Source organism: Nothoprocta perdicaria, unplaced genomic scaffold, assembly GCF_003342845.1.
Source record: "Nothoprocta perdicaria isolate Ctin4 unplaced genomic scaffold, notPer1 scaffold_213, whole genome shotgun sequence".
Lineage (NCBI taxonomy): Eukaryota > Metazoa > Chordata > Aves > Tinamiformes > Tinamidae > Nothoprocta > Nothoprocta perdicaria.
This window is the reverse complement of record NW_020455350.1, coordinates 343,510-359,968: the sequence shown is the minus strand read 5'-3', so window position 1 is coordinate 359,968 and position 16,459 is coordinate 343,510. Positions and strand designations below refer to the sequence as shown.

Below are 16,459 nucleotides of genomic sequence, written 5' to 3'. Positions count from 1 at the left end.
TTTCATCAGTTAAATGCTGAAGAGCAGGAAATCATCTCAATTCTCTAATCATGTGAAAAACTGCATTTCCTGCAGCTAAGGGGAGCAGTAAAGGGCCTGCAGCTGGAGCTCAGCTAATCACCCAGGTGGTGCCTCAGCCCTGGCGAGCTCTAGATCACTCTCGCATGTCTGTGTCAGCACTGCAGACCTAGCAGGAGTTAGAGGCAGCACTTATTTATGGTGTCACTGGAGTTGCTAGCCAGGATGCTAAAATACACCCCAGGAGCAGCTCTGCTGAAGGAGAAGGTGCTATGTTAACAGTGACACTTCCTAATCTATCATAACTACTCTCTGCCTAAACTTCTGCTAAGCCACGATGAATACAGGCAATACGGGCAGTAAAACTTCCACTGAGAAGCCTTCCAGCAGCTCATCCCTTTGTCTTAAAACAACATTTTACAATATAGATCAACCCTGACCATTGTCAAGCATCTAGTCTGGACCCAACCCCTACGACCGAGACTATATTTTAAACTAACACTTATGCTTCATATGTCACTGGCTTTAATTGCAAACTCTGTTTGCTGGGCACCTGATCTGAGGAGTGGAGCTGAGGAGTCATTTCAGTGACCAGTGTAATTCCAGTGCAATTGCAGGCTGTTAGTAAGGAAAATTTTAACATAAATAAGGCTGGAAAAAAAAAAAAAAAAAGAAAAGAAAAAGGCTAAAAATCTCTTCTGCTTACAGTGGCTGTGCGGCACTAAGGAGGGAAAATGCCATTAAAGGGCAGGAGCAATCTGCTGCACCCAGGCGCTCTGGGTGCAGGGAGGGCCTTGGAACGGCTCATTAGAGCTTCTTCAATAATGGATTCTGCAGTGCAAGATTAATTGCAGCCATGTGCTCTGTCACACCCGCCGCAGACTATTTAAGTTAACAATCCAATCAATAACCTTTTTCAAACAAAAGAGAGATTGTATGGAGGGGGAAAAAAAAAAGCAAGGACTCCTTTTTCCAAACAAATGTAAAATTATTTATACAGACTAAAAGAAATATTCACCCAGGTTCTTCAGGCGCATGTGTCTGGTGCTCAATGTCTCTGTCGGATGACAGTGTTGTATTTTTCATTTCTTTTCTTCAATGTGTAGTGATTTTTTAAAAATCAATAACATAATGAAACCCCACAGGGCTCCCGGCTGTCTCATGTCAGAATTTATTCCATAACTACTCAGGTCTTTAAACAACTACAAATACATATTACAGATATAATGGTCAATGTCATAGGAAACCCATTCAAAAATAGAAGCTTTACACGCCAAGAAAATGCAGTCAGACTTTCTTGGACTGAATAAGCATTTCTCTGACTGATGCTATCATTAGACAAAATTATTGCCATTATTTGGGAAAAAAAAAGAAGGATAAAATAAATTGTAATCCTAATAAAGGACATCATTTTATTGCTACGATGTAAATATTCTGCCTCATTTGGCCATCTAAAAACTCTCTACTATAGCTGGTCTGATATATTCAAAAACTATGAGGCAAGTTTTCAAATCACTAAGCTTTAAAAAAACATTTAGGTCACTTCTTATTGTCTTTTAATAATGAAACCCAAAAGGACAACTTCTTCCAGAAGTCCAGGACTCCAGGAGCTGGAACACCATGGGAAAGACCTAACTAATTAAGAAGGAAGCTTCGCTCACCGGCAGCATTGGGTTCAGCTGATGTTTTATTGCTATTGGAAAGAAGGAGACAAGAGGACACAGGACCAGCGTGAATTCCTACTTCCTGATGGAAGGGAGCAAGCCTGGCTATTTCTCCCAATGCCCAAGAGTACTGGGTTCTGGCGCAGCTATCTCTGATAAAGACATGAGTCCAAAAGGACTCAGGGGCCTTGGTTAATAGACTGGTCAGGCTGATTTGGTCAGAGACCAACTTTCCTCCAGCCTAATACGCTGCAATGTGCTAGTAATTGTGGAAGAATTAACTGCTTTAATAATTAATGGAGCTCTGAAGCCACCGAACCGTAGCAGAGCGTACAGTTCCCATTACTTGGTTTCCCAGCCCTACATTCTTCCTGGCCAGCGTGGACGGAGCTCAACACAGGCAGACACAGAAGTGCCAGGGCGCGGGGCGGGCATGGGGCGCTGCTCCCAGCTGCACGCCAGGGACGGCAGCTCGAGCCCAAGCGCTGCCCGTTGCGGTGCAGAAAGGCACGCACATCACAGGGGAGTGCTCGGATATTCGGCACGAGAGCTTCCTTCAGCAGCTCACCCAAGGGACAAATTATACCCCCTCTGCACAGCGTATTGGTTCAGTGCCAGTATCAGTTAGGCAGGTATAGTTGGAGTCAACAGGAACCAAAAGCAGGATAGACCGGTGTTTGAACAGCAACTACACTGAAGACCTTGAGGAAGTTATAAAATGGTTGCTTTTTTGAAGGTGGTACTTTGAGATAGCTCTGCAGTGATGACTCTGTTGTTGCTGAAGATATCCAGCTTCCAAATGGCCCGGAGTGCAGACCCTACTGCAATACCCCTCACTTGCTGGAGTGTTTCTTTGCCAGAGGAAAGGCAATCCAACAGCCAGCCTGTTCAACTGGCTCTCCAGCTTCGACCACAGAGCACTGCATAATTTCCTCCAAAATGTTTTTAAGCCTGGAGAAACATTAACTGGAACAAAGGACCTTGACTGCAAAGAGTGAACTGAGAGCAATATCTGGCTCGAAGGATGTACTTGTGCATAAACAACACCAAGGACCTGTGCAAATACAGGCGCGTGCACAGGGAGATTAGATGTGGGCTGGACAAACTAGTTCCAGTTCTGCTGGTGCAGAGCAGCGGGGAGCATCTGGGTGGGATCCTGGGGTGACCTCCAGAGCACACGGAGGAGTGACGTGTGAGTTATTCAGGCTGTCCTGATGGTTTGTTAGTCATCTCAGTCCTTCACCCCGCACCATCCTGCCAGCAGCACGTGCAAGGAGATCACCTCTCAATTTGCATGGCCATGAGACCACGGGTCAGGCTGTCCCCAGCACTACAGAAGAATTACTCACTGGTTAGAGTAAGCATTGAGCTCTAACATCTCAGGGGACAGGTCGGCCCCAGCACGGGTAACTCAGGGCTGTCCCAGTCTGCAGCCGGAGCTGCTCAGAGAGCCCTGGGGACCAGTCTGGAGGAGGGGAGGACCGTGCGAGCTGGAGAAGCCCTGCGCTCTGTGGGCAGGTCCACAAGACCCAGGACGTGCCCTCCTGGTGCCAGCTGCTCCTGTAAAACCCCCTGGCCCAGCAAGCCTGCCAAAGCCTCTCGAGACCACCTCGAAGGGCCGAAACCTGGACCTCCCCTTCAGTGCAGAGATTTGGTCTGTGACAAACACCTGGGGGGCAGGTCTGGGGGCCAGAGCTCAAGCAAGAGGCAGAGCACGTCAGCCTTGCATCTCTACCTTCACAACCTCTATAAAAAGTGTAAAAAGGGAGACAGGCAACGAAATGGGCATAACTATACCCCAACTCAATCCTTGATGATTTACTAGTGTGGAGACCCAGATGGACTAGATGGACCCAGTATTCTACTGCTCTGTACCCTGCTTTGACCCCAAAAGCTGCTGAATTGCAAATCCTCCAGTGCAACGGTGCAGGGGACCCACACCTGAGAAACCCCGCGTGATTCCCCGCAGAGACGTGATAATGCACAAGCAGCAACAGCAAGCCAGGCTCTGAGCTCTTTGCAACTGCAGCAGTCAGAAATGTGCTTAAACCAGTGAAAATACCACGCACTCAGGATGCCCCATCGGAAAAGCAACACACTCAGCTCTCTCCTCTCCCACGCTGGCCCTTCTTAGAGGCTGCTGGCTGCTGGACAAAATGGCTATTTCTTGCCTAGGAAAAAATAATGTGGAAGCACTCAAATAACCTCACAGCGAAGCATCAGCCTGTTAATGCACTGGTAAGTCACGCCAGCGCTGTGCAATTCCTGGGGGTGAATTCGGTCGGAGTGACCTCCACAAAACCCGCGCGGCTGCATCGCGGCGCGCGCCGCACTCTGGGTAACGCGCTGCTCATTGCCAGGAGGCACTCGGGCTGCTCACCCCTTCCAACCGGAAGGAAACCCGCCTGCGGGCACTGCGCGGATCCCATATGCCGGCCACCGAGCTCCTCTTAACGGGAACAAACCCTTTCAGGAAGCGCGAGCTGCCCAGGAAGCCCTGGCAAGAAATGCTAGTGCCGTGCAGCGGGTACACCTAACGCGTCGGCCTTGGTAAACCTCCCCAGCCCCACATCCCTCGCCATACGGGGCAGGCTTTGACTTTGTAGGGGGAAAGTTGATGGAGATGAAGCAATGGGAATGGGAGGAGAAGGGCTTATCTGGACAACGTGAATCACTGCCACCTGCAAGCCAACACGCAGCAACTGCTGGGAGACGTCCCTGGGAGACGGTGCTCCCCTTCAGCAGGCTGCTGTGGAGAAAAGCTCAGGTCCCCAGCCAGGCCCACTCACACACCACGGAGCTTGCAATCAACTGGCAGGCTCGCTAAACCCTTTCAAAATGAGCAACCAACCAAAAATACTTGGTCATAAACACTAAAAATTGGAATGGAGGACTGAGCTTTGTTTTGCTTTTTAACTTGGTGAAACCAGCTCTTCCCAGTGCATTAAACCAACTTCCCTGGCAACACTTCCACCCCTCCAGCCCCCAGGAGAACCAAAATTTCTATTATAATCAGAAGACTGGGGTAGTATTTAAATGTTAGAGAAACAACAGCCTGAAAAGCCTTCTGCTAGAGCACTACGGGAAAACTTCCATTAAAGCCCCCCATAAAACACAATATATGCACTGCTCTCCTCTCCTTCAACATGAAGACGGGCTCTGCCACCTGTTCGAACCAGCAGCCCCGGCCCTGCCCAAATGCCTGGCCTTTTTTCGACATTCCCGGTGCTATCTAGTGTGTTAATACAAACAGACAGCAGCACAACCGCAGGGTGTCCCCGTGCTGGCCGGCACACCGGCACTGCCAAGGTCACACGTGCACAGGGCGGCTCTCGGACATGCACCGGACCCTGCTGCTGCCACGGCCAGCGAGCGGGTGGGACAGGATCAGACACACGCGGACCTGCATTTCCCTGGCATTTAGAAACAAGCCACAAACGCGCCAAAAGGAGCCCTGAAGGTTCGGGGACAGAAGCTGTTCCTGGCCCCTGGGGACATCTGACCTGCAGCCCGAGCTGTTGCCCTGCACCAAGTGGGTTTGCTCCTACTCGGTGGCCGAACACTGTCTTTAAAAAGCTTTTCCCTCAGCCGTTTTATGAGGAGGCCCTCGTTGTGCTGCAAATAGAGCAGAACCTCAGAGTACCATTTCTGCATAAAAAGTGTCTCACCAGATCAAACCCGGCCAGAGACAGGGGTTCATCTGGTGAGTGCAGCTCCCTTGGGGTGTCGAGCTCGGACTCAAGGAGAGTGACGGCGGTGACGCCTTGTGACACGGGCCGCTCGGCACCAAAAGCAGCCCCGCGCACCCGGATGGCCCCGGAGCGGCCGCACGGCCCCCGTGTTGTCACCACAGCCCTTCCCAAGCGCAACAACGTCGCGCACCGCTTCAGGGGGGACATCACCCGTGCGCCGGGAAGCCGCTGGAACGGGAAGGCAGGCCGGTTTACATGGGTGAGGGAGAGGAGGGGAGAAACAGAGGATGGAGGAGACAGTATTCCCGACCTCCAGATAAACAAGATTTCTCTCTAGGAGTGCATTACGAACAGCTCTGATTTTCCTTGCTATAGCACAATGGTTCCAGAAGCTTCAAATGGCAAACTCGGGAGAGAACATTTAAATGTCATCATTTTAATAATAAATAAACTTATTAGCTATGCAGAAAACACTGTGGCATTGCATACACAGTGACCTCTCCGATGCTAGATGAGGAGACTAGGCACGGTACAGGTAAATTAATTCAGCACATGATGGGTAAATCATACACAACTGATGGAAATACGCCGTAAACGAGAGGTCTGGCTTCCCCACACGAGCAGGCTGAACTGCGCCTAGCTCAGGCTATTGCTAAAACAGAGGCCTAGCCGCATCCTCAGACAGGACTCGAACCGCCTCACTCAACGAAACACACATGAGAACAATTTTGAACGCGTTGATTCAGCCCCTCATAGATTCACAGAAACTCTATAAGCTACTGAGCAGGTAGGATCACTAAAACACACTCCCCATGGTTCGTAAGGCAGTATTAGAGCTGGAAAATCCCCTTATCTACTGATTTTTTCCCTCTCTGTTAGTTAAAACCTCTGGTTGGCAATTTTTAGGTGCCAATGGAGCTTTCATCAATATGGCAGCTACTTCTCACCTTCCCATTAAAGTCCCAGTGAGGTCAATATTTATGGAGAAGCAACGGCTAACTGCATCCTGCAGAGCATCAGTGTGCGCTCAGCAGGGGCAAGCAAAATGTTTTAGCTTGCTTTCTAAAAGATGCAGTTTCAGGATGAACTAAATATTCAATCGGTCAATTGAATATTTGAATCTGAATTTGGTTTCGGCCAAAAGGAAGCAGAAAGGAAGAAAGGTTAAGAAATGGCAGAGGGAGAAACAGATTTTTGAGAAAGGTCGAGACATTTTGTTCTAGATTTTAAAAACAAGATGTTTGAAACAGCACCTAGCTTCAAAAGTGAGTGTGATCTAGTTGTTTTTAAGCAAGCAAAATATAACCCTAAATTAAATGTTTCATTCAAGTCAGAGCAGATTTGGAAGAGGAGAGAAAGGGTAGTAGTCATTTCATTGAAGAAAAGCGGAATGCATTTCATTGGGAATCAAACCACGATTATTTTTCCCCATCATAAGTTTTCTTCTTGTGAACAATTCTGTTTGAAGAACTGTAAAAAAAATGATGCCAAACCAGTAGGATTTTTTTTTTTTTTTTTTTTTTTTTTGCTTCTTAGTGGAAAAGCACCATATTAAAATCCATTATTCATTTTCTCAGAGCTCACAAGACCAGCCCTACCAGATTAACAAAGTCAAAAGGCAGGCGACTTTTTAACCTGTAACGAATGAATACTATTCCTTTAATCTACACAACCAATATCTTATAGCAGCTAAATATCATCTTAGATTAGACAAGAATTTAGCCAGTTCCATGGCAGCAGATTCAAACATCCCTCCTTAAGCAGTCTGCTAGTCATGTTCTTTTCCAGCGCCAGAAGAATTAACTGAACACAGGCTATATGAAAGCAGTATGTTATTTTATTTAATGCCAAAATTGATCTTCCATGGTACTATTGGGACCTGAGAGCCTTATGAACCTGCTCTTAGTCAAGTGCAACACTAGCTTAACCAGACAGTTAATGGGCTGCCCTGTCAAAGCAGAGAGGTTTAGAAGTGCCCACCTACCGACGGGGCTGATGAGGCTCCGGGTACCCCCGACTCCTCTCAGCCTTAATGGCCTTTGAGGGGATTCAGTCCCCTCACTCGCATTCCCTATTAGGCAACATCCTGCTCCCCAAGGGATCTTTGGCAGTTTTTGATGGCAGTTACCTAGCAGGGCCTAATTCTTATTCATATAAGCAATCAGAGAGGAACCTGACGGGTTTGCCCAGCCTTAAGAAATTCTTCTCTGGGGTTTTTTTTACAGCTCTCTAAATACCTCTAAAATCTTATCCTTAATGGAAGCAAGAAAGGGCCTGGAGAGCTCATTAATGAAGAGGCTGACCTGACCTTGCAAAGGAAACCATGCTCACCTCTCCCTAGCCCAGAGGACATCTGCTTCCTCACGTGAAGGACTGCGTAGCTGTGGACCAGCCACTTGAAGAGTATAAAAGCAATCTGAATCCAGACAGAGCTCGTGCACAGTTAGCAGCTGTCCAAAGCCTCTGGACACTTTCCACAGTGTGGAAAGGCTGAAAGGAGCTGGGGCCTGCTCTTTAAGAAGCCCAAGAGCAGATACCCCTGTAGATGCAAACAGCTAACGGAGGAAACTGCTGAGCCGAGACCCAGCATCGTGGCTCACAGAATCCACTGCCCTCAAAGATGACCTGCTGAGCCTCAGGAGAGGGCTGAAAAACCTTGAGTGTTATTTGACAGCATTAGCCACTCCCAAGAAAGGACTGATGGGAAGCAGCTATGATTTATGAGAAGATCTAGACCCAAAATCTTGCTGGGTAAACACCACCGTAAAAAGTGCTCCATCAACTCAGAGACTACAAGTCACTCGCTATGTGACAGTAAAGTAAAAGAAGCCCTACAGTGAGAGCACAGCTTTCAGCTGGTTCTCATCCAGTGCTTTTCTCTCACCTTGGGGAAGCAGCCTTAGTACTGGTCACTGAAATCACAGTAGGAAGTCATTAATGGCTATGACGAAAGAAACCTAAATTAGCAAGCTAAGTATTCAGCAACACTCCAGAATTATTTTAAACTCCTAATTTGTTCCAAAAGAGATGTCTGTATCTGAAGGATTTGATCCCATTCTTTCTCCTCCTACAGCCCACATTGCTACCAACTCCCAGAGAGAAATATAATGAGAGGGGACTTCAGTCCAAGTTCAAGTGAAAAGTGACTCTTAAAGACTCACAAACTCCTGTATGAACCTAAAGGTAAATTACAGAGTTAGAGTTAGTCATTAGAAAGATGAGAAACAAAACTCTTTATTGATAACACCACTCAACATGAGGTACTGAAGGGGTCTATGTCCATTCCTTCTCAGGATGTCCATCAACCCTGAGCCCAAAGCAGAATTACATCCTTCAAGCTTTGCAGCAGAGCAACCTCACACAGGCAGGTAGCAGCAGGTCAGGGAACTTCAACCCACCACTCAACTTGTGATATTTAAAGCACATGGCCTTTTCCATAGCAACATCATCTGCAGGTCATTCAGAGCTGCTCTAGCTACCTTAGACAACATGAAACAGAAAACATTTGCAATCGTAACCTGGATGACATTATTGGCAAACACAACACCGCATTTTAGAATAATCTGCACTTTTTAAAGGTAAATAGAACCATGGAGGTTCTGCCATTATGGAGAACTATAGGATGAAAGGTCATCAAATAACGCTTTCGATGGGTTTCTACACACAGCAAGGGCATTTGTTGAAACAGCAACAAATGCAACATATAAAAAATACACTGGTGAGCTAAGAGCATGCACAAGTGGATGGTATGGTTTATGTCGTTAAAATCCAATACAGGACTAAACTGTTGGAAATGTGCAGCTTTGGTGAAGCAAAGAAAATACAATTTACAGTATTTTCCAAGGGAAAACAGAGATTTTAAACACAACAAGCCACCGTTCAGACAACCATAGTCCCAAGCCCAGTCAAACTAAGGTAACTAGTCAATGTTTAAATGCTCTTCTATTTATGTTGAGGAAGTTGAGATCCTACTGATCCAGGGATAGAACAAGGTAGAGGGAAGGCTACGCCACTGTTAATGAGCATTAAAAGTTTGGGTGTAGAGGAAAAGGGTTATGCTTTTTAAATAATCTATTGGCTGACTGGAGTGCACCACCATGCAAATTTCATTCCTTTTTTTTTTTTTTTTTCATTTATTACCAAGCAAAGGTTTGGAATAAATCTTGATTCAGTGAAGTATCCTAGCTCAGGCCAAGGCCAAGAAGCCTGTACTGGTTTTCATAGACCTCAAGATTACAGCTCTCAGCTTTGTTATCCTTCAAATGAATCTTCACTAGGGGAACATTGGCTGTGGGGACACCAATTAGACGCAGGAGTGTTGACAAACATTTTTATTATTCTCCTGTCACTCCTGTCTCTCACCAGCAAAAATGCTTCTCCAGAACACAAAAATAAGATATGTTTCTAGCCAGGATGACATAGGAAATCTGCTGTGGGACTTAGGAAACAGTGGTATTTTTTTCTATTGAGATAATTTTTTGCAGAATTAAAACATTAATGCAGAACATTTGTATTTCCAGGTCCAGAGCTTAAAAAAACCCACACACTCCACAAAAATGTTCAAAGACTGACGTGGAATTGTCCCCTTGCATTTGACAGCCTATAACAATAGCTACGCTGTGGTGAGAATGATCTCATTCATCTCACCAAGGTGTTGACAGACATACATAAAAGCCAATTTCAACACACACTCTCACTCCTGGTTACCTTAGTACAAACGTCTAGCTCTGCTCTGCATATCCATCACACTGGGGACAAGGAAAATGACAACTGAGATGGAACGGGAGGAGAGACAATGACCTGCTGAACAAGAAAAGTGCACTGACACTGTGAACATCCCTTCCTTCCTTTCTTCAACTTTCCTTTCTTTGACTTATCAGCATTTGGCTCTGTCCTCCATCCAATTTCCGTGTTGTCTCCCTGTCCAGCAGAAAGCCCAAGAGCTAGGTGAAGATAAGCTGTAGTAGTAATGGCCAGAGGGGCTTATCACACAACCTCCCTTCTCACTCTGCTTTGAGGCAGGAAGAGATTACTTGGCCCCTGAAGTTCCTTTGGAAAAGTAGTTTTGTAAGACAGCAACTCAGATTATTTTAAGAATACCTGAGAGCAAATCCCAGAAAGGAAATTGGAAGTTACTAGGTAAGGGCTTAAAGATATCCATCCTATCACAAAATAAGCACTCTAAGGAGAGCATCTTAGCTACCTTCTCAGTTTTGCTCAGAAATAACACCAGCACCTTACTCTACCTTCTTGGTTGTCTCTATCCCTCAGTGTCCAAAACATGCAAAAGAAGGAAAGTCTATTCCAGTTCAGAAAGAGCCTCTACTCTACCCTACCCTACCCTACCCTACCCTACCCTACCCTACCCTACCCTACCCTACTCTACCCCATGGCCTCTACTGGTTCCAGGGAGTGTGATGGGAAGGCAGAGGAAACTCAGCAGAGCTTCATAACAATGACAGAGATGTTTTAGGGAAAAGGAAACACGGGATTTCCTGAAAAGGCCACAGATCCCAGGTGATCTGAAACAGTCTTCCCCCTTTCTCTCTCCAACCTGTACAGCCATACTACTACTAATCAAACGTGTGCAAATGAAAGGCAGGTTTCACATCTACATTATGAAAACACAACAAAGTAAGCGAAGGTTTTGAAACTGGAAGCCAGTTGCTCCAGGGACTGGCACATCGATTAAAAAAGTAATAGATAGGGTCAGGATACCATAAGGCAATGTCACTACATCTGTGTAAAACGCCATTTTGAGTAGGTTAGACTCAGCCTTTGAGTCTAAATTACCTTAACACAACTCAAGCAGTCTCATAGGGAAGGTTCTTATAATATAAATACATTAAAGATCAACTATTAGCACTATGTGATGGGAAATAATCAGTCTCATTTATATGAATCCTACACAATAGCAGTATTTAATTTCCTGCCTACCTTCATTATAGCAATAACAGGACCTTTTACTGTAGTCCAACAAATGCAGAAGAGAAAGAAAAAGAGAAAAAGGAAGATAATTTTTGGTTAACTTCAAGCTTCATTAACAAATACAAGTACAAAACAAAATACAGGGACAAAAGTCATGGAGAAGGGAAACAAAATCGATAGAGGAGGAAGTTTTATTTTAAGCTTCAAAGAGAGTATTATAAACAATGGAGAGCTTAGAAAAGTCTATGTACAAGATGTGTGTTATTCAACAATGTCTTTAAAAAAGAAGATTATTTGCACTAAAAAAAGACCTTGTAGAATAAGTTTGATAAAGGAATATTTACAGAGGAATATACAGTAGGGGCATTGGAAGCAAAACTTTTATTTAACAGGAATTTTACACATATTTAATACAGACCCTACAGTTTGCAAAGCTTCATTACAGTTGTGTGTCTTGTTATAGCCTGAGGAAATAATTCTTTTTTTTTTTTCACTAGAGGCAGTTCACCAACTGCAAGTTCAGCAAACAACAAAAATGAACAAAATGAAACCATCCTGCTAAAGAGCCTGATTATGACATAAATGTTGCTATTTAATTTAGCGAGAGCAGGACTGAGGTCTACCAGAGATTTTTCACTGCTATTTTTGGCTGTATGTGCTACTCGGGGAGGGAGTAGGAGATAAGGGAGGGAGAAGAGGACAAGCTCCTCTGCTCCTGACATATGGAAAGCTCTCAGAGAGGACAGCTCTAGCTTTAGGCATGCGAGAAACATAACGCAGGATCAGGCTCTCTGGCAGTTTCCCCTATGCAGGACACAATATTTTTCTTTTTTTTTTTTTTTAAACACAGCTTCTTTCACTCAGAAAACCAACATAAACCACGTGAACAAAGACACTTTTTCTAGCTATACAGTGGGCCTACACCGACAGGTAGACCTGGCCCCTCTCAGAGGCAAGTCCAATACCTTCTGCTAGGACACAAGGCTACCCCACAACTTACCAAACTGCTTCACACGACAGCAAAAGGCCCTGCACTATCTACCATGAACAGATCTGGCAGCCAACAAAGTCCTCCAACGCTTGTATGAAACAGAACACTTTATTTTGCTGAGAAGATGGCTACCAACTGGAAATAAAGGTTGGGAACTTCTCTGTCACCCCACAGGACAATTTAGCATGGCAGCTATGGAAACTCACTCTCTTTTCCTCCCAGGTTATCCCTGTCGCTCACAGCTGACATGAAGGTGCATCTAGATATTTTTCAAAGGTCCACTGCTTCTTACAAGAGGTGCTAAGTACACACAGTTTCTACACATGAGATCATCCTTGACTCCAACAGGACGTCCCATGTCCAGAGCATTCAAACACTGAGACGCTTCCTTTACAACCAACTCAGAATCAGCTGTGGAACTACCAAAACTAAATAACAGCAAAATTAAAAGGGTTGTTTTTCTTTTTTCAAATCTCTCTTTCAGCAGAAGCATTTCTCAGAGTCACTGAAGTGAAAACCTGTTTTACTATGCAGAAGAGACACATCAGTCCTACCGGGAGAAGACAGTCCTTTCAACGGGACACAAAACCTGGTAAGAAAAAAATCCAGCAAATGTGTCACTGCTCTTTGCTTTTCCAACAGTTTTGTTCAGAGTTGTGCCTAGCACAGTGCAGCAAAGTAAGTTTTAAGCATCTAACGGGAAAATATTATTAGGGAGAAAGTAAGCCAGAACAATCTTCACTTACCACATCCAATTTGCAAAAAACAAAGATACTCAGCACATGTATGAATGGCTTCTTTAAAGTAAGAGAGAGAGCAGAGTTGATCTTTATTTTCATATTATTTTTTCCTTAAAGTAAATATTCAGTCTTTATTTTACATTATGTGCTTTTTAAAATCTCATGTCTTCACAAAACTGCATTTAAAATCTGAAGTAAAATGTATTTCAAACAAAAATACTGTGCAACTTCAGCACTTCTTTTCTCTCTTAAATATTGAAATAAATAAAATAGTTATGTCTCTTTTTTCAGTTTGTTTTCTTTTTCAGTCATTTCTGCTGTAGCTCAATTCCAGTTTGACTTAGGTTTATACACATGGTTAAAAGAAAGTGAAATCACGATTTAAAAAAAAAAAATTCTTTGTATTGCACCAGCTTAGGGCATCCCCAGATCTTCTCTGAACAGTTGGCTGCCGTCTTCCCACAGTCCAGGCTCCTGTCCTGGATGGGACACAGGTCTGGCAGGGTCTGGGCAAGGAGAGGAGAAGTCTCAGAGCATCCAGGCTTCTCGCAGCCGCCTTCTGAAACGTCTTGCTTGAAGGATGTTGGAGTCCATGAGGGCAGGGCTGACTGCAGAAGGAAAGGCAACACAAAGTAAAACTAAACAAACACAGAGAGACAACAAAATCAATTGTTCAGAATGAAACAAAAAAAAATGCAAACAATCTTCCAACACTGTTTAGATTTTCGTTCTTATTTTGAAAATACAGCTAGGCAAACTCAAGTTTCACTGACCATGGGGACCATGAATGGGCACCATGCAGAGAAGAGGGATATGAAGGAACATATCCACACGAAAGGCACCAAGCACGGTCACATATTCTTACTGTGAACATCTTTAAATAACCTTCATCACTCGGCTTCTTCAGATGTTTTCTTTACTAGAGGTTAAGGCTTTTGCTTGTGAAGTCCTGCTCTAATTAGTAATATTGCTAATTATTTATAGAGAGCCATAGGGGTATGCAGCACTGCACAAAAGACATTTTTGGAAATCTCAGCTAGACACAAGCTGGATGACAATAGGATAAATTCTGGAAAGGAGTGCAGGGCTGTGTTTTGCACTGCATTCAGTTAATGGGAGGACTAAGTTTTACACTGCTACACTCCTGAGCAGTATCAGGTTGCCCATAAAATCATCTGTTTATTTCCACCAAATGCAAAACCCACCGATTTCTTTCCCCATACCTCTCATATCAGTTACTTGAAGGCCCAAAGCCCTAGGAGTTGACAGTGACAGAAAGAATAACTGAAAAATATGAACTAGTTATCTCCCTTTATCCGGGGTATCAGAGCTTATTAGGTATCAGAAGTTAATACACTTAATACTGCAACAACTGTTTTGGATTTTTTTGTTTTATTTTGTTTTTCTAAATGTTATTATAACTTGCCTTCTGCCAAAATTGGCAACTTAACGTTTAGAGAAATACATACAGACATATGAAAAATAGTTCCAATCCAGTTCCAGTGCTCTGTAGTATTTATACAGCTTGGGCTTTTTTAACCCCTTTAAATATCTGGCAAACAGGAAAAAAAAAGAAAAAAAAAAGAAAAAAAAAGTTGATAGAGTTTACTGTGTTCAATTATTGAGTTATTGAGTTCAGTCAGCAAAAATTCAGCTTGGCTTCATTCCTGTACTGTGAGGGTTTGTCAAAATAACTCAGTGCCAGCATGAACACACATATGTGCTTCATACTTTACATATAGTTACAAATCGCATATAAATAGGAGGAAAAAAAACCACAGAGAATAAGAAGTGGGCATTTATTGGAAACATCTACATATGTTGCAGCACAATACACACTGGGCAGCTTTTGCTGTTCTTCTAAATACGACAGCTCCCAGTGGGGTCAATACAATGTTTGCTTGAGGAATTCATTCAGTAAAACTGCTTGCCATTTGAAAGAGGCAAATTGGATGAGGATGCTAGTTTTGAAAACTCCATAGTCTGATGGCATTTGAATGCTAGCTTTTAGGGTCCACCTCAAAATATAATTAAAATAATTAACCAAATAAAGGCAAAGCAGCCAGGAGTATTGGGCCCCCAGCACAGTGTGGACTCAGGGACTCTCTGGCCATGCTTCTGCTTTGCCCCATGCACCAGCAGGCAGCAAACTGAGTCTCTGGCTTCAATCAGGAGCTTCCACTGAGGACTGCAAAATGGCAAACTGGAGCTCAAAAGGAATAACTAACTAATGCAAAAGCTCAGAGGCAAAACAATGCAGGGAGGGGACTGCAATAACACATTCAGCTGAAACAAATGGCCATCCCGGAGCTTGTCCGCACCACGCCAGCAAGCGCATTAGCAGGGAGGTTTCGGGCAGCACGAGCAACTAGCTAAGACAGACCAGTGCTAATCCCCCTCTCCACGGGTCTTGTTTCAGCAGTCTAGGCTTGTCCTTCATTACCTTGCCACATGTGCACAATCTTATTCCAAACACTATTACATGTAAAAGAAATAAATATCCAACGCAGAAAATAGGGGGAGGCACAAAATGAAGCCAAAGAGATTTCAGTTCTATCCCCATTCTACCACAGTCCTCATGCTCTCTCATTATTTTCTAGATAATATGTCAATCACATATTTCCTCTTTTTTTTTCTCAATAAACATGATTGTATTTCAAGTTTTAATCTGTTTTCATGCAAGAGCTGAGGTTCATCCCTGCTAAAACATCCTCTAATTAAAGCACCTCAGATGGGAATACGCTAAGTATCAGTGCACATCCTATCCTGATTTTCTTTGCACTAGTCCATCACTCAAGCAGCACGTCACTTCCTTACTTCTGCCTGCCCATATGTGAACCAGGGAGCTTGTCGAATCTGTCTCAGGAAATAATGTGTCTTTTCTTAAGATCCTTAAGCACACAGTAGCAGAAAGGGGCCTAGGACGATAGCTCATGTGATTACACAAACACCCAGAAGTCTGAAATTAGGGCCTGAGGCAAAACATTCACAATTCATGTTGGAGTTTTATTCTGGGACATGATTCATGTGGGAGTATATAAGCTTCAGGGGAGTATATGGATAGACTTGTGATACCTTTCCTCTATTAAGAAGGACGTCTTTGGAGGAGGACTGGAAGAGCAAGGCTTGTGCTTAGTTGAAGGACTGTGCCTTCAAAGACCTTCCTACGAAGCTCAGAACAGCAGGTGTCATTGAACTGCTGAAATCACTGGGGAATACAGAGTATCAAAGTTCTTTCTGATATAAAAGATGGGTGTATTTTTTTAGGTACAACCCAAAACTCACATTGAAAACCTCTTTTTATAACATCCTAGCTTGGTTTGGACTTATCTGTCTTTGAACAGAAAAACAGCACTGTGCAGTTCCCTCATATCTGACCTGGCTGTGCTGGTGTCAGGCTTTTTTTTTTTTTTTTTTTTTTTTTTT

At 44.1% G+C, this 16,459-nt stretch overlaps 1 protein-coding gene across 5 annotated transcripts in view; it reads right to left on the bottom strand.

Annotated features, from left to right (window-relative positions):
- Positions 1–16,459, bottom strand: part of DPF3 (double PHD fingers 3) — a 161,875-nt gene that overhangs the window by 18,645 nt on the left and 126,771 nt on the right. The window contains exon 8 of one of the 5 annotated variants that reach the window (XM_026038607.1): positions 11,650–13,641. The exons of the other annotated variants lie outside the window; for them this stretch is intronic. Coding sequence (XP_025894392.1) covers positions 13,562–13,641 — 80 coding nt within the window. The 3' untranslated portion in view covers positions 11,650–13,561. Of the gene's footprint in view, positions 1–11,649; positions 13,642–16,459 lie in introns of those variants that run through there. 5 annotated transcript variants of the gene reach the window in all.